Source organism: Phalangium opilio, unplaced genomic scaffold (genome assembly GCF_054372755.1).
Source record: "Phalangium opilio isolate 3A_F unplaced genomic scaffold, DU_Popi_V2 ptg000041l_1, whole genome shotgun sequence".
NCBI lineage: Eukaryota > Metazoa > Arthropoda > Arachnida > Opiliones > Phalangiidae > Phalangium > Phalangium opilio.
This window is the reverse complement of record NW_028324165.1, coordinates 9,702,058-9,719,505: the sequence shown is the minus strand read 5'-3', so window position 1 is coordinate 9,719,505 and position 17,448 is coordinate 9,702,058. Positions and strand designations below refer to the sequence as shown.

General features: G+C 30.9%; 4 protein-coding genes and 1 long non-coding RNA gene across 5 annotated transcripts; all 5 read left to right on the top strand.

Moving 5' to 3' along the window:
* The first annotated feature begins 458 nt into the window (after window positions 1-458).
* On the top strand, window positions 459-2,272 carry LOC149679831 (uncharacterized). The gene is made up of 12 exons (XM_089835768.1): window positions 459-507; window positions 791-844; window positions 909-929; window positions 1,006-1,026; window positions 1,208-1,237; window positions 1,302-1,371; window positions 1,517-1,569; window positions 1,641-1,694; window positions 1,780-1,800; window positions 1,903-1,923; window positions 1,990-2,019; window positions 2,157-2,272. Exons 1-12 carry the CDS (start codon window positions 487-489, stop codon window positions 2,190-2,192), a joined length of 432 nt encoding a protein of 143 aa, XP_089691894.1. The 5' UTR covers window positions 459-486; the 3' UTR covers window positions 2,193-2,272.
* A 1,590-nt stretch (window positions 2,273-3,862) lies between these two features.
* Window positions 3,863-4,116, top strand: LOC149679830 (uncharacterized). Its single transcript, XR_016365941.1, has 3 exons — window positions 3,863-3,913; window positions 3,983-4,036; window positions 4,095-4,116. It is a non-coding gene; the product is annotated as an uncharacterized LOC149679830 (long non-coding RNA).
* Window positions 4,117-5,749: 1,633 nt separating this feature from the next.
* Window positions 5,750-7,066, top strand: LOC149679829 (uncharacterized). Its single transcript, XM_089835767.1, has 7 exons — window positions 5,750-5,990; window positions 6,062-6,120; window positions 6,518-6,571; window positions 6,668-6,688; window positions 6,769-6,789; window positions 6,879-6,908; window positions 6,988-7,066. Exons 1-7 carry the CDS (start codon window positions 5,876-5,878, stop codon window positions 7,003-7,005), a joined length of 318 nt encoding a protein of 105 aa, XP_089691893.1. The 5' UTR covers window positions 5,750-5,875; the 3' UTR covers window positions 7,006-7,066.
* A 3,322-nt stretch (window positions 7,067-10,388) lies between these two features.
* LOC149679828 (uncharacterized) lies at window positions 10,389-11,517 on the top strand. Its single transcript, XM_089835703.1, has 7 exons — window positions 10,389-10,659; window positions 10,723-10,775; window positions 11,089-11,142; window positions 11,206-11,229; window positions 11,295-11,315; window positions 11,384-11,413; window positions 11,491-11,517. The coding sequence occupies exons 1-7, from the start codon at window positions 10,542-10,544 to the stop codon at window positions 11,515-11,517; spliced, it is 327 nt and encodes a 108-aa protein (XP_089691829.1). The 5' UTR covers window positions 10,389-10,541.
* A 1,895-nt stretch (window positions 11,518-13,412) lies between these two features.
* On the top strand, window positions 13,413-14,738 carry LOC149679827 (uncharacterized). Its single transcript, XM_089835766.1, has 7 exons — window positions 13,413-13,558; window positions 13,998-14,050; window positions 14,125-14,169; window positions 14,232-14,252; window positions 14,467-14,487; window positions 14,559-14,588; window positions 14,655-14,738. Exons 1-7 carry the CDS (start codon window positions 13,441-13,443, stop codon window positions 14,688-14,690), a joined length of 324 nt encoding a protein of 107 aa, XP_089691892.1. The 5' UTR covers window positions 13,413-13,440; the 3' UTR covers window positions 14,691-14,738.
* The last annotated feature ends 2,710 nt before the right edge of the window (window positions 14,739-17,448 follow it).

The window sequence follows — 17,448 nt, the reverse complement described above, 5'->3', positions numbered from 1 at the left end:
TTTCGAAACTTATGTTTAAACAGCCAATAAAAGGGAACTGTCTAAAAAGATTGACGTCGTTTAAACTTTGTTGCAGATTATGGCAACACCTGTATTTGCACACGCAAACTAATCCACCGAAAATACGCTAGGCCTTAGCGTTTAAATTAAAAAGAGACATGCACAATCTCAATCAAAATTTCCTTTGTTATAACTTGGGGTATAAATAGCCATGTAACCATTTCAATTTTGTTTTATCTTTGTGTCTAACTCCATCTAAAATCATGAAAACTACGTTGTTGATTTGCGTCTTGTTAACCATTTTCGGGGCGGCTCTAGTTAGCGCCAATATGGCTTGCGATAAAATGGTGCTGTTAAGTTGCTCCGATAATAGAGAAGAAGGTTAGTGGCAATTAACGACTGTTAACAATTAAAGGGATTAACAATTAAATCTAATTCTGTTTTTTTTTAATAGCTGATGCTTTCATTGAAAAGCTGATCTCTAAAATGACTGATAAGTGCATGGAGGTATTGATTTGTTCAATTCAAACATCGAAATACAGTGTTTTTCTAACGCGTACGTGAACGTGTAGCTCTAGACGTGAAATCTTTCAAAAATGGTGCCAGAAAAATAAAATTCACGTCTATTTTCTACTTTCAAATTCAAAATATGCTTTACACGTAAAAAGTATTTCAAATTTTTAAACTTAACTAGATTAGAATGTTAAATCGACGGGGGCTTCACGTTGACGTGCTCGTTTTCAGTAATTTTCTTAATAATTTTTTTAATATATTTATTATATATTAACAGAAAGCCAATGGACTAAAGGGAGATATGGAAAAATCCCGTATCGAAATTTGTGCCGTGAGTTATGGCTGTTACTATTTTAATCTTCACATAATTAAATTAAAATAATTTTAATTAACAGGGCAAAGCCGATGCGGATAAAGTAAGCAATATATTGTATTTTAATGAATACTTTATAGAACTTTAAATTAAATTAATGTTTTCAAACTTATATATAGACTTGTGAAGCATTGAGAGTGGTAAGTAGTAAAAATGTGAAATTTTTTTTAATAAATTATTCCAATGTCTGTCAGTAACGCTATCAGTTAGTACAAAGACGCTTTCATAGATGGCGCTAAGCGCTTGTATTTTCGCGCCAGTTTTAAAAATATAAAAGCAGTTGTGATAATTCTTATTAAATTTGTTACTTCTTTATTTTAGATGGCGAAAGATCTCATGGGTAAAATGGGAGTAAGTTTATTCTTATTTAACTTTAGACTAAGTTTAATTCTAATTAAAATTAAATGTATTTTAGGAGGAGTGTCATCCCATGAACGATATGTTCTCGTGCGAAACTATTGTTCAAGTTACTTGCAGCGAAGAAGGTTAGTTAAAAATAAAATCATTAAGATAAGTTTTAATTGTGATTGTAATCGAGGGGCTAACCACTCCGGAATTCTTCATATATTGAGGGTTACTCGTGATTTTAAGATAACGTTTAGTGACTCGCCCCTCGTTTTTAATAAATAGGCAAAAAAATGTGCGACACCATGATGGAACGAATGACCCCGGAATGCAAAAAGGTCATTAAAAATTTACATTATAAATGACAAATTACGAATGAGTTAATTAAGACTAATTTATTTCTTAACAGATTGCTCAAGATATAACTGTCGAAAATGATCCTAAAATAAAAGCTATTTGTGATGTAAGTTCAGGTATAAGACAAACAGTATTTATAATGCAAATTAATTAAAATTACGCCATATTTATACGTCATAACGACGTAACAGAGCGCCGATGCCGAAGACAAAGTGAGTATTATCATATTTGAAAAGCATCCGAATTAATAATTAATCAACTTCGATTTGATTTTAAAATAAAAATCGAACTTTTTGTTTTTAAAATTTTAACAGAAATGCGATGGAATTAAGATGGTAAAGTTTTTAGAAATTAAACTTTTAATTATTAAATATATTTATAAAACTACTTTTCAATTATAGTTAATGATGGATGCTATGGAAAAAATGGGGGTAAGTGTAGATACAATATAACGCTGCAAATGTTTGTTTGTTTGGCTATTTGTCAAGTAACAATATTGGATTTGAAAAATCCCTTCCGATTTTTGCCGTGATTAAAGAAAAATTAAATTTTAAAATTTTATTTGCAGGAAAAATGTACGCCCGAATTATTCAAGAAGCAGTGAAGAACATTTCCTAATTTTAATTACGATTACTCATGTATTTTTACTAATTAAATAAAACCAATGAAGCATTTTAAAACAAATTATAATTTTCCAATATTTTAACCCATACATATTTATAACTGAATTTTACAACAACTAAATCTATAAATAAATTGAGTTTTTTTAAACAACATTTCGTCGAATTTATTATACTCAATTAAACACCATTTATAAATAATGACTTACTATTATTAATTTATTATTTATCCATGTTTCAACTAATTAAGGTAAATAAATCTGTTTAGGCCATTCCTATTTTATATTCGCAATTTAGTTCTAAACTTCAAACAAAGGAGGCAACGCATGGACATACCCGTCTGAGAAATTCCATACTTCCTCAGGTCAAACTCCAATTGGACCACCAGTTATTAAATTCAAAAAGTGGTCCTTGGAACCAGTTTATTAGTTGTAAATCTATGAAAAAAACTAAGGGGGGGGCAGTACAAGGACCAGATTGTTATTTTGGACACTAGAAGGGGTCCTAAGGACCTGTGGCACCCATAACATTCTAGCTGATCTTCTACACACAAATTATAGGTTGCCAAAGGCAGAGGCCAATCAGAACTAGTCTATAAGGGTGGAGCTAAATCTAGTCTTTGCTAAGCTAACTCCACCCCCGATTATGGGAGCATCTAGTGGCATTTATTTAAACTAAATCACAGCCACTTGCTGTAAAACAATGAACGCTTACGAACGACAGACCCTAACTTATGCAATATGGTATTATGGTATTATGGTATTAACGTTACTATGACCCGAAAACATATTTAAACAGCACATTACGAAATGTAAATTTAAAAAACAATGTAATGTACAAACAAACCTCTTTCAGACTAACAATAATTCTTTTACAGAACAATATAATCTTTTCGATATCTTTATTGATTCACCTTTGGAGGAGTAAAGGAGTGAAGCCCCTTGAATAGATCGAAACACAATACAATAATTCATGCACGTAATATTAAAATTTAGTCCATTTATTCCCCTTTTCATCCCCTTTTTATGGTCAACTATAAAACGAAGCCCTCTCGACTAAAGTGTTTCTCTTCAAAACATAATTTTGAAACAATGAAAACCACTTTAATTTTCGCCTTAACATTTGCCTTAGTGGCGGTGTCTCTTGCCAAGAAACGGGGTGGTCCACCACCCTGCGATGCTAATATGCTCAAAATGTTCTGCTCGTCTGGATGTAAGTAAAAATAAAGTCTATTTGTTTTTATTTACTTAGAAATTTCGTAGAAGGAACCTCATTGGTTGAGGCAGAACCATTAACAGACGGTTTTCAGAGTGGTTCCCCAACTTCAAAATTTTCAGTTTAATCACAAAATCCTTATGTATTTATAAAAGGAGGAATACATACAACTGCTAGGAATCATTGCGTAGCCATTTTCTCAAAGTATCTAGAAGGGCTTTGTGGGAGGAGTTAGAGTAATCATTATTTATGACGAATTTTAACTCGCGAAAAATGATCTATCTCTGTACGCGTTGAACCTTTCGTTCATGACCCGACCTGGCGTTGCTAATAACCAATTAAATTGCAGCATCACTGTTATCAAAATTTGAAATTAACATACAATTAACTTTCTAAAATAATTTCCCAAAATTAAAATTTGCATTTTGTTCTAATAGCCGATGAGAGAAAGACGAAAATGCTATCTGAAATGACCGCTGCTTGCAAAGAGGTGCGCCCTTAAGTTCACGCGCATCTTAATTAAATTTATAGTTAATTAAAACTATGATTAAACCCGCAGAAACACGAAAAGATGGAAGCCAGTTTAAAATCAGATAAGGATGCAGCTTGCGCCGTAAGTCTTTTAAATAATTAAACTTTAACTTTAAATTAATTTAAAATAAAATTTTCAGAAACAATCGGATGTCACAACTGTAAGTTATTTGAAAATGGTTTGAGTTATAGGTAGACCTTTCCATTAAGTCCAGTAGAGAAGCAAACACCAGGGGAAGGGGGAGGGAAAACCATCCTCAGTTACTTCCCTGGCTTCAAGAAGAACCACCGATAGAGGCAGTGCTAGTTGGCTAGCTTCCCTCAAGCCGCGTTTGTTGAACTCTGGCTCCATCTGGTGTTGACTCATGGTTGGCGCCATTGAAAATAACCAAAGAGGGGGCCTCCTTCCCGCCTTGGTGTTGGTTTTTCTTTAAGTAATAAATGGCGTAGTCTATAATGTACACAATAGATAGTTTCGCAATAGTGTACATTCTTATAATAAATAATTTTAATTTTTTAATGGTAACTATAGGCTTGTGCCGATGTTGAAAAGGTGAGAAACATTATTATTAAAAAATGTTACGATTTGTGTATAGTTTCTGAGAAGAATGGCCTTCATAAGGCCTTAATTAGTAATGAAGTAAGTGATACTGTTAATTAACTTTTATTCTTCCACTCTTTAGATAATGGAAAAAGTTCGTAAAGAAATGGGAGTAAGTTGTATTTAAGATATTTAAAAATAACGGTTACTAATTAGTGAAATTTACTAATTTATGTGGTATTTTAGAAGGAATGCCGACCTAAAGGAGGACCTGGAGGACCAGGTGGAAAGAGTCAATAAAGAATTATTATTATTAAGATTAATCATCAATAATGAAATTAGTTAATTGTAGTTAATTAAACCTAACAATGAAATAAAGCATGTTATTAAGAAAAAAAATGACAATTTGCACAAACATTTAAGTCGCAAATAGCGATTTAAATTTAAAATTTACCATAAGCCTATAATCCAAAACATAAGTCTCTCTCTAGCTTCTTAATTTGTCTGTAGACCAATTTGACCAATCAGTGATTGCAGATCTACTTTAATATTATACATATTACTGTATGCAGTTATCCTTGTCATCACATTTAATTTAACCCTATACCCTGCTGCAGAAAATAGCAGCCAACAACTGCTCCAATTCAGTGATTGGTGACATAATTTATTCATGTTGAATTTTGAGCCTGCATGCGTAATTGACACGGGAAAAATTAATGAGTTAAAATGATTATATTTTAATTGCTTCAATTGGAGATTATTAGGCCTTTCATAGATTAGATTTCGTAGTAGGGCTAGTGCAACACCTGGTGTTGGTAGATAAAATTAGATTTTCGGAGGTAATACACAACGGAAATAACACGTCATCTTTCCCTATTACATTTCGTTGTAGCGCGACACCTGGTGTTGGTAAATTAAATTAGATTTTTTGAAGCTCTTAGACAATGCAAATAAAGTACACGTCACCTTTCCTTATTTCTAATTTCATATGGTTTAATTTAGTTTAGCAATAAATTGAATATGACTTAAGTGTAAAATAGCTCTTGACATACTTTAATTTTATTATATTTAATATATAGCATATTTATGATATAAAATTTATAAGCTTATTATTTGTACAGCACGTGGAACCCCACTGGCAAATTGAAATAAATTTCAAATAAAAACTTGTATATTTCATACATGATACAATCGATTCTAAATAATTCAACTCAATTCGAACAAAGGAGCTACAATTCCTATTTAAACACAGATCCTCGAGTTCTTAAATTTTATTTAATCAACGCGTTAAAACGCAAACCCGATTTCCTTGTCTGATTTTGTATAAATAGCCCATATTTCGGTTTAAAAAATACTTATTTTTGCAATTAAACTTGTAAAATGAAATACTGTTTCGTTTGTATCGTGGCCGTTTTGGTCGTTGCTTGTGCTGCAGGACCAAGCGGTTCACCGAAATGCGACGCTTATATGATTAGCCAAGCTTGCGCTCCTGATGGTAATTAATTACTTTAATGCTGTTCTTAATAGCTTTAAATTAATTAAATTAATTTAATTTATTAATTATAGCTAAGAAACGAAATGAAGAAATGATTAAGGCATCTTCAATGACAGCTGATTGTAAAAGCGTATGTATTTGTTTGTATTATCAGGGATAGATTTAATTTTAGATGTGGGAACGGAGAACGGTTAGTATTTACTTCAGTCTGACTCATAGACTACGCAGTATAGAGCCCTTCCTCCAGGCTCCAACACGTAACAGAAATTTTAAATTATCTTATTGGCTCATTTAAACTACGTTTTGATGACGTTGCTAACGCGGACGGCGAAAAATACGTACTTTTTACCTCTGTCGCTATGACCCGCCTCTTCTTTCACACCCCTTCGTCCTGCGCAAGGGGGTCCGGGACTTTGATGCGCGCCCAGATTACTCTGTTCTCCATTCTTACTTCTAAAATTAAATCTATCCCTGGTATAGTTAGTTTATTGTTGGGGATTAAAGATTTCTGGTAAATTTGTTTACAGAAAATGTTGGCCACTATGAAGAGTATTACTCCTCAAGTGAACCAAATTTGCTCTGTAAGTTGTTTACTTCGAGGCTTTGCGCCAATTGACTCTTGACTACAACGTATGTTTTAACTAAAATACCTCTAAATTTAATTAATTCACTTATAGGGAAAAGCAGACGTAACTAAGGTAAGAAAACCAAAATTAAATTATGCTTAATATTATAATGATTTTAAACTAATTACTGATGTTGACATTGTTATACATAGACTTGCAACGATTTAAAACAGGTTGGTTATAATATAATTATCCTAGAAAATAGTTTAAATCTTAACTAACTTTTAAGATATTTAGTTACTAATCTGAATTTAATTAACAGCTTTTTGAAACTGTGAAAAATAACTTTAACGTGAGTGTTTTTGATTAAATTTAATCGCAGAGATAAAAGTCATTAATTTATATTATGTTTTATATTATTTAATTTGTAGGAATGTGCTATGCATTAATCAACTGTTAATTTCTGGCATTTAAATGTAATTAAAATACATTAAATAAAGCATCGTGAAATCATAATTAATGTCGTACCCATTTATTTAAGTTTTAATCAAAAATTTTAGGCTGATGCATTTAAGTAGTTCTTCATAAAAATTCAGAACCTATCGAGGCTGTTGCTATAGGATTATGATGAAACTAATCAAGGTTATCTTTAAAAAAAACTGGAATACATATAACTACTAGGAATAATTGTGTAGCATCATTTTCACTCAACGTACGTAGGCGGGCTTTATGGGAGGAGCTAGCTTAATCGTTAGGTATTTCGAATTTTACCTCGCGAATTAATAATCTATCAAACTGCCTGTTGTACCTTTCCGCGTTGGACTTCGTGTTTCTACCAACCAATGAAATCACAGTTAGAAAGACGCCATCAGAATTATTAATAGGCGTGACGTGTAGAAAGTTCTCAAGGCCGGTATACCCACAAAACGCGAATTCATAGAAATTAACATGGGATATATATATTGAGACACAATAATTCCAATAAACTGTATGTATTCCTAAACAAACTAAATATGAATTGTTTAACGCAAATATCATGATTATTGTCTATTAAGAAACGAACCCATTCTATTATCCCGAATTCTCGATTTATTTGAAGACTTATGCAATAACGAGGCAGTTGCTATAGAAGAATATTTGAAAATTAATTAAGCTTAGCTAACAATTAAAACTAAAAATGGAAAATCTTAGGCAAATCGCATGATTATCTTTCATTTAGACAAACGAAGGCATTATCCAGATTTCAATTTATAAAAAACCCCTTACGAAGGTAGGCATATAAAGCATCATCAAAATTAAATCTTTAATGACAATTGAATTAAAGTTATAGCGTTGTCAAATAAAGCTAAGTCAATTTCTACATCGGTTTTTATTAAATTTCCCCACGAACGAGGGTAGAAATTTTAGGTATAAAAATGGATGGAAGACCCACTCTCATTCCTTTCGATCATCTATATTTGTTCCTGATATTATCAGCTCTAACAAAACTCCTAATTCAAGATGAAGACCATGATTATCGTCTCTTTGGCTTTGGTAGCCATTATCTTCGCTACTGTTACAGCAGGTGAAATGGAGTGCACCGAACAAATTGTCGAATTTGTCTGCGGACCTGATTGTAAGTAGTTTAAGTTAAGTACTAATTAAGATTAGCATTAGGGAATTATGGTAGTCTAATATACGAGTCACTTTACCCTTATTATTGGACAATATCCCAGGGTCATTTTGAAAGGGGTTAAGGTCAAGATCCACCAAGAAAGGTTCTAGTAATTATCACATAAGTAACGTCTCTGAAAAACTAGTTTCAGCTTCAAGGTTTGAACTAAGACCATTAACTGTTTAGGTTTGAATATACTTTTGATTTTTTAATGTAACATTTTATGTTTTATTTTGGTTAAGTAGTAATTTTTGAATGACAATTCACCTAACTGCTAATACTGTTAATTGTTAATGGCCTTAGGTCTGAATATACTTTTGAGTTTTTTAATGAAACATTTTATTTATTTATTTTTGTTAAGTAGTAATTTTTGAATGACAATTAAATATAAAAAACCCAGAAAAACCCAATAAAACCATGTTTTCTCTGAGGGTTTTTTTTTTAATAAAACGCGGGTTTTTTTCGAACCTTATTGAGCTTTCTAGGTCAAGGGTTTTGTTCTGGGCGTCAGGATTTACTTAAGTATTAAACTTAATTTTTTCCCAATAATTTAGTTAAAGACGTGATGAAAGAGCAATTGGAAAAACTGTCCCCAGAATGCAAAGCGGTAACTAAATTAATTATTTTATGCCACGTCATGAAACAAAGTTCTCTAATTGATATTTTATCTAACAGAAAGCAGCCGAACTCGCACCCACTCTCAAACCCAAGCACGATGAAATATGCGCGGTAACTTTTCCAAATTCAATAATCCAATATAAATTTAAATTTAATCTAATTTAAATTGAATTCGACAGGCAAAGAAAGATTGGGAAGGTGTAAGTAGTAATTAATAACTAAAAATTAATAATTAATCAATATTAATTGATTGAAATATACTCAATATTAATTTTTATTCCACTTGAAGGCTTGTAAGAAAATGAAAGACGTAAGTTATTTGGGCAATGGATTTTTTAATTTGTTTTTTATAAATATTAAACTTAATTTATTTGAATTTAATTTAATTAATTTAAATTAGGGCATGGTCGAAATCAAGGCTAAAATGGGAGTAAGTCCCAGACATTCATTTATTTATATAAAATTTTTATTTATAGCTTAAATTTTATCAAAATTAATTAAATTAAATTTTAGGATTGCATGCCAAAAGAAGAATAAGGTTCTTCATGTCACGAACAATATAATCGCGTTAGAATATGCGCGATTCAAAAAGATTAATTTTGAAATAATAAATATTGTAAAAATTTAATTAAAGCATTATTTGCAAAAATACAAAAATATAACAGTAACTTTCAAAACGTAGAGCTCGCTTTCACATTTTCACTTTGAACAAAGATTTGATTTAGTTCAATATCTATGTTAGCTAAGAGACAAAATGCGAGGCACTAGTCACCTACTCTCTGTCTCTCCTTAGTCCCTACTGTCTCACTTTCTGTTATTTCTATTTGTCTTTGTTAGTACTAGGTCTAGTGTAGTAGGTTCCTTAAAAAAAGTACGATCCATTCTTTACCTACAAAATGGCGTCGCAAAATTCGCAAATGAATTGAAATTTTAATTTAATATAATTAACACAACGCATCTCCGTTATTAATTAGATCTTGTACGATTTGGGGCCAAGGTAAAAAAACTGCGCAAGTCTTAATCTAGAAAACTGACTTTGATCAGAAAATTCCGAATTGTAAAAATAAAAAATATTTGTGTTAGTGCCAGGGAGCTACATTAAAACAGAAGGTAGGTTAAATTCGGTACGACCAAGGAGGAATAGATAAAGGAGAGGAGTTAAAGAGGGAAAGTAACTTGAACGGCGCATTCATTTCAGTATCTCACGCGCACGTAAATCGGTGCAGAGGGGAGAGGCCACGCGTCATGTGATCGGTTTAGAAGGAAATTCAAAAGGGTAAATAAGAAAAGACTGTTAGAGCAGTGAGAACTTCCTCCGTTGTTGTAATGTAAACAAATTTCTCCATCTCTAGGATTTAATTCTTCTCTGTGTTGCGCTGACTGCGCATGTGCTAAACTGCAGGGGCCGAGCAAGTACTCGGTACCGGGTTTTAACAGAGAACTTTGTTCCTCCTTCTCTCCATGCTCACTGGTACGGTATATAAAACAAAATCGTTTTCTTTCCTTCTATTTCACGACATATCTCCCTGAATTTACGAAAAACATTTGATTCAACATAACCTAAATTGAGTTGGTCACGAAAATTAACTAAAGCTAAACAAATAAAAGCCATTCATTGGAATGAAGTAAAATTAAACAAAATCATTCCGTTAATTAACTTGAACTTTCGTAGGAATAATTTCACAAAAAGAGAAACGCTAAAGTTCTTGAAACATGATGCGGTTCGCACTGGTATTAGGCTTAACAGTTAAATTGATATTGGCCGGTGAAGATGTTCAACTTGAAGTTAAATGCGATCAGGGATTAATTGAATTCGCGTGTGGGAAAGAAGGTATGTTTCAAATGGTGTTTAAATATAATTAAGTTAATTAGTTTCATAATTTTTTATTTTAAGGTGAAAAAATGGCGGATGATTTACGGGATGCAATGACCGAGGAATGCAGAAATGTATATTTTCATTTTTATAATTATTATTTTATAATTAGCAATTAGGCAGTGTACGGTTTATTTTATAAGTAGCAATTACCCTAATGTTAATTATTAGCAATTAGTCAAATTTGTAATTTATTTTATTATTAGCAATTAGGAAAATTTGTTATTTTGTTATTAGCAATTAGACAAATTTGCTATCAATTTTATTATTAGCAATTAGTCAAATTTGTTATTTAATTTATTATTAGCTATTAGGCAAATTATTTAATTTATTATTAGCTATTAGGCAAATTATTTAATAATTTTAGCTATTAATTTTTTTTTATAGAGAAGTATAACTGTGACTGAAAAGTATCATTCTAGACATCAAACTGTCTGCAATGTAAGATAAATTAAGTTAATCAAAATTAAAATTATTTTCCTTAATAAATTTTTCGTTAATTAGAGTACAGAAATGAATGTTGGAAAGGTAATGCTCAAGTAATTTAAATTTAAATCAATAATTAATCTTTTTGTCATGTTTTAAATAATTAGAAATGCGAGTTACTTATGGCTGTGAGTTCAATTTAATTATCCAGACACTTAAGCTCAAAATATTTAGAATATTTGGTATTTCACTACAGATTTTCGATGAAACTAAAACCGATATGGGGGTATGTATTCCATAAGAAAAATATTTATTAAGAAAAGTTTTTGAATTACATTTTCCGTTAAATCATTATCATTTCAGGATTGCCTACCAAAAATGGCGGAATAATTAAGACTCGCGTATAATACATCATAATTAAAAATTAAAATTTATTTATATATCTATATTTTAAAATAAAAAAAATATTCCAACAAATATTTTCTTGGGGCTTGAGAACTTACTATCAGTCACGCCTCATAAATGTGAAGTCTTTCTAACAGTGATTCATTACAAATGGTAGCAACGAGAGGTCAGACGCGTGCCCAAGGTGCAAGTGCAACTGGCATCTAGACAGATTATTGGCTAGGTAAAATTCGTCATACAAAATGATTAGTCTAACTCTTCAATTCAAAATCCGCCTAGATACGTGGAGAAAAATGGCTACACAATGATTCCAAGTAGCTGTATGCATTCCAGCAAAAAATAAATACAACAAAACTACATGTTAATTAGTTCGTTCCTAGATCTGATATGTACTAAAGGATAATTTTGAATATATTTTTTTTGGAAAATATTGAAATTAAACTTTAAATACTGCTAAACAATTGTTTAAACAGGTTAAGTGACGTACTACAGGAAGATAAAACTGAGAATCAACAACCCTAATTTCAAAGTTACTATTGTCACAATCTCTGTAACGTTAAAATACTCTATAAAATGAAGGCTGTATTTTTAATTCTTTGCATCGCAATTGCATTTAGATGCATTGCAAGCTCGGTATCATGGAAAGGCTTTAATTGCGAAAAAGCGGTATCTGGAATATGCGACCCAAAATGTAAGTGCAGTTTGCGACTGTTAAAATACTAATTAATTTAATTATCTACAAAAACTTTAAAATCAGATACCGAGGATGTATCGAAACGCGTAGATGCTTTGACGAAAGAATGTAAAGAGGTGAATATTTCACACCACATAATTAATCTAATTAAAATTAATTGGAATAACTAATTAATTCACAATTTTACAGGAAGTATTAACTTTGTTCAAAACATACGCTGAAATTTGCATAGAATATGAAGTGAGTTCAAATTACATTCATATTTAAATTGGTAATGGCGTTTAATTTCGATTAAAACTGCAAAATATTTAAAAATTAATTAACTTAAACAATTACATATGATACTATCCCTTTAATGTTTATTTATTTATTTATTTATTTGTTTGTGTATTTATTTATTATTTAGAAGAAGAAAAATCTTGAGAAAACCTGTGGGAAGTCAATACTTGCAAATAAAGCTCTTTCTGATGAAATAAAATGTAGGTACTATTTAAAACTAATAAATTTATTTTAAAATAACTAATAGTTCAATTAATTCCCCCGCATTTATATTCCAAGATTGCTCAAAACAATAAATGTACGAAGAATATTAATCTCAATAAAAGCTGATTAAAAAGTTAATTAAAATTTGAATCATTTTATCTAATTTGAATACAGTGTCGTAGCGAAAAAAGTATTCCTAGGCAACCGTAATTAAAAAAAACTAGCGAGGGACTTGTAACTCAGAATTATCTTTGAAATACGCAGTATCTGTACTAAAAGGATTACGTTTAATCTTTATAAGTAATTTTTACTTTAACATAACATAAGCCTATCACCCTTCAATAAGTCATTAATACATACAGCTAATAGGAATTATTGTGAAAAAAATTTCACTCTACGTGTCTAGGTGGGCCTTATGGGAGGAGCTAGACAAATCATTTTGTACGAAGAATTTTACCTCGATAATGATCTATCTCGCTGACAATCCTTAATCAGGGTACAGAAAATCAGAGTGATTATCCCCTCTTTTTTATATTAACGTGCGTTTTCTCTAGTAATTAAGATTATCTTTCGTCCAGATATGTCGAAATCAAACGAAATTATTGAGAAACATTTGTTTAACCAGCCTTAACTAAATTAATCCACGTCATACACGAAGATAAAAACTCCGATGTCAACTAATTTGACTTTCTTTTTGAAATAACCCTTGGAACAATCGCTATACCATTAAAATGGGAGTCAACTTGTCAATCACTCTGCTTTTCTGCATAGTATTTATATGCATTTTAAGTACAATTTCAGGAACAAAAATATGCGACGACAGTATTGTACAAGTCTGCACTATTAAAAGTAAGGCCATATTGTAATAATGCAGGAATAAATACAGCTAATTGGAATCATTGTGAAGCCAGCCATTTTCATTCAACGTATCTAGGCTGATTTTGGGGGAAGAGCTAAGGATTAATCATTATGTGTTACGAATAATTGATCTCGCTGGCTGTTGCACCTTGTGAACGAGCCTAGGAACTCGCGTTGCTACCAACTGCAACATTTGAAATCGCAGTTAGAAAGACGCCATCAGAATTATTAATAGTGTAGTAAGTTCTCAAGCCCCGCATATAAATTAACAAGGGAAATATGGGGACACAATGATTCCTGGTAGCTGTATGTATGTATTCCTGGTATTAGCAAGAGCGATAGGAATAACGGAAAGTACCACTAGAGTCTAAATTTTTTCTAGCTTTGATTAATAAGGTTTTTTTTCCAATAATTTTAACCATTAATTCAGGTATCAAAATTGAAATGTTTTTTACCGAAGAATTTTCTGAACAATGCAAAACAGTAATAAATATAAATTATTTAAATAAACTAAGTTAAATTAACGCTTCAGTAATTAATAATTAACTACATCTTAGGATTTGAAGGAGTACGTAAAGGAGCTAAAAGAAAAAGTTTGCTTGGTAAGTTTAAAAATTATATATTTTAAAGATAAATTAATTAATTTCGAATTTTACATTTATAGGACGAAAAGAACGTTGATGCGGTAAATTAATAATTTATTAACATGTTTACTTCAAACAAAAATAATATAAAAACAATATGTATGACACTAATTTTCTCAGTGACGGTTGAGAAAATTGCATAATAATTATTCCTATTAACTGTACGCATTTCTGATTTAATTTAGTGTCTTAAATATTGTTAAACTATCTTTATTTTCATCAAATTAAAAATTAAATTTCTTCTAACCTAAACAGGTTTGCACAGCCATGATGGGGGTAAATTATGAATAAAATTAGATAAAAATGATAAAATTTTAATTTTAATTCTTTTTCAAATTTAAAACTAGCTCGCTCAGTTATCCATGAGATTGATGCAGGTATTAAAGTGAAATTAAAATAATAACGTTAATTATAATTAACTTCAATAATTTTTAATTAAACAGAATAAATGCCTGGAAATCTTTCAAAAAATGGGTTGAGAACATCATCTCAATTTATGAACAACGTAGAATAAAGTTTATTGTTTGATAAATAAAAATAAATTTATAGAAGAATCGTTGTTTTAAAAGAAAATAGATGGAGTTAATTTATCTAAATAATTTCATATTGGTTATGGAATTATTGTGCCCCCATCAATCCCATGTTAATTTCTATGCGGGTTTAGTGGGTGGGGCCTATTAATAATTCTGATGGTGTCTTTCTAACTGTGATTTCATTGGCTATTAGCAACGAGAGTTCCCAGGCACCCGCACGGTGCAAGGCGCAACGAGATAGATTATTCGCTTGGGTAAAATTCCTCATACATAATGATTAGTCTAGCTAGCTCCTCCCACAAAGCCCACCCAGATCCGTTGAGTTAAAATGACTGGCTACACAATGATTCCAATTAACTGTATGCATTCTTGCTGTCATTGATAAAAGTTTAAATATAGAGACAGGTACATATTAAGTAAGCTGAAAAAAATCTAAAATATTCAAATAATGATAAAGATATCAATCAAATGTCATTTATTATTTAATCAGGTTTATCAATACTATCAGAAGCGGAGGAGGTTTAATTATAGGCTTCTGATACTATTGATTATATATGGACGGATTTGTATTTAAATCGCCGTTTTAAATACAACTATTACAGTTTGAAACATGAAGGAATTAAGCGTAATAGTTTTATTGTGTTTCTTAAGTCTTTTCGTTAAGATTAACGGTAAAGATCTTAGAGTTTGCGACAAGGAGAAAATGGACACGTTATGCAGCGAAGAATGTAAGTCGAATTCCATTAAGTCTAAGATTAAAATCGCCAATAACTTAATTTTATATTGGAACTGAACTTTAAAGATATAGTATATAATTAGTATTAACACTTTTCTTTAAAATTTATTTTAAACTTAGTTAAAACTGAGACCATGAAAATGACAACTCATTTTTCGACTAAATGCCAAGAGGTAATTTAATTTAAATCTGGGTTTAGTTAAATTATTGTGATTAACATTTATTTTGTGCAGAAACTAAAAAGTGTCATAAAAATTGGTGACGATATTTGCGCTGAATATAAAGTGAGTTACGTTTTGCATAAATTATGCAAATATGTCTAATTATTTATTATAATATTAATTTAAACATTTAGGCGGATAAGAACGTCGCCAAGGTACAGTACTTGCTTACTAATTACGCAAATAAAACCTTTATCAGACGAGTAATTTATCAAACTTAACTAAAAGAGTCAAACCTTTTCTAACCAACTATTTAGCCATGTTCACACTTGAAACTTTGAAACTATTTTCAATTGTTTTGAGAAGGTAGAATCTTATCTTTTTTATTGAAAAAATTAATTGCATTTTCTCTTTAACTGCGAAACTTTACACTTTGACCTTTCAAAACATTCTTAAAAGGGTTTGAAGTGTATCGCCTCATCTAACTTTTATATTTACACGCCCAAACTGGTTAACTCAAATAGTTTAGTCAAAAATATGCTTCGTCTGAAAAGGCCTTAAATCTAATTAAATTTTAACTTAATTACGCGCGTGTAATTGAAACAGGCTTGCGGAAATAAAGAATCTTTTATGGCAGACTTCGCAAAAGCAATTAACGTACGCATTTTTAAAGAAATGATCTTGAAATTATCATATTTAACTAATTAATATTTTATGACTATGCAGACAAAGGAATGCGAAATGTCAACTAAATAAAATAATTTGCAGTTTGAATTTACAAGCAGTTGTTAATAAAACCTTAAAATTGTGAATTTTGGATTCAAAAACATTAATTGATTTTCAAAAACCAAAATAAAAACATTTTAAATTAGTAATTCAGTATAAAGACTAATATTTTGGGTGTACAACTTAATTAACTTTAATTGCCACTATGAAATCTTGTATTTCCTGAACCTAGGGGGCGCTAGTTACCTACAGAAACTCGTTAACCCATAATGAACTTTTAGTTAGCTCAGTAGTACGTCACAATCACACCCTAATAGGTCTTACCACAGTTCTGGCAGCCATATTGGTAGACTTCAACCTCCATTCTGAATCGAATCTCTCAATATGACCTTGAAAATTACCTCATGAATCTTAGCTCCTCCCCCAGATCCTATAGCAAACGAACTTCAACTAGATCACGTGATGTGCTTTATAACAATGCCTACAACGCAATGCAAACCTTTTATGCCCTCATTTTTAAATAGACCAATAGCAAACATTCATAACCTCATTTGTTCTTCAAAATTAAGTTCGAATTAAGCTATGTTCACACTTGCAATGGGAGTCGGTTGCGAAGTGGTACGTCCAACTAGTTTTGAAACCCTCTTCATTACCAGTTCTACACGATTTCATCAGCGTAGGTTCACACTATAAGCCTAAAACACTTCTGTTAGAGCTGTCCGCTTAAGCTTTCGATGGAGCTATCTGCTAAGACCAGTGAAATACCCTTAAGACTAATTTCATTTTAATTGAAGAAAAGGTTTGTACGCAAAGTAACTTCAAGAAACTGCTTTTGCAATTAGCTTCAGTTTCGTTCAAACTTAACTAATTAGAAGCATTTTGAATCGGTTCGAACCGGTTTCTCATGGAAGTGTGAACATGACTTTATTGTATAGAAATGCGAATAAATATTTTTACCATTTGAACAAATAATACCTATATATATATTTTTTTTTGAAACTTTACAAGGTTAGAAAAATATATAGAAATATTTTCTTGTCATGCAACGATTCATTAACAAAAAGCATTCTCACAAAGTTAT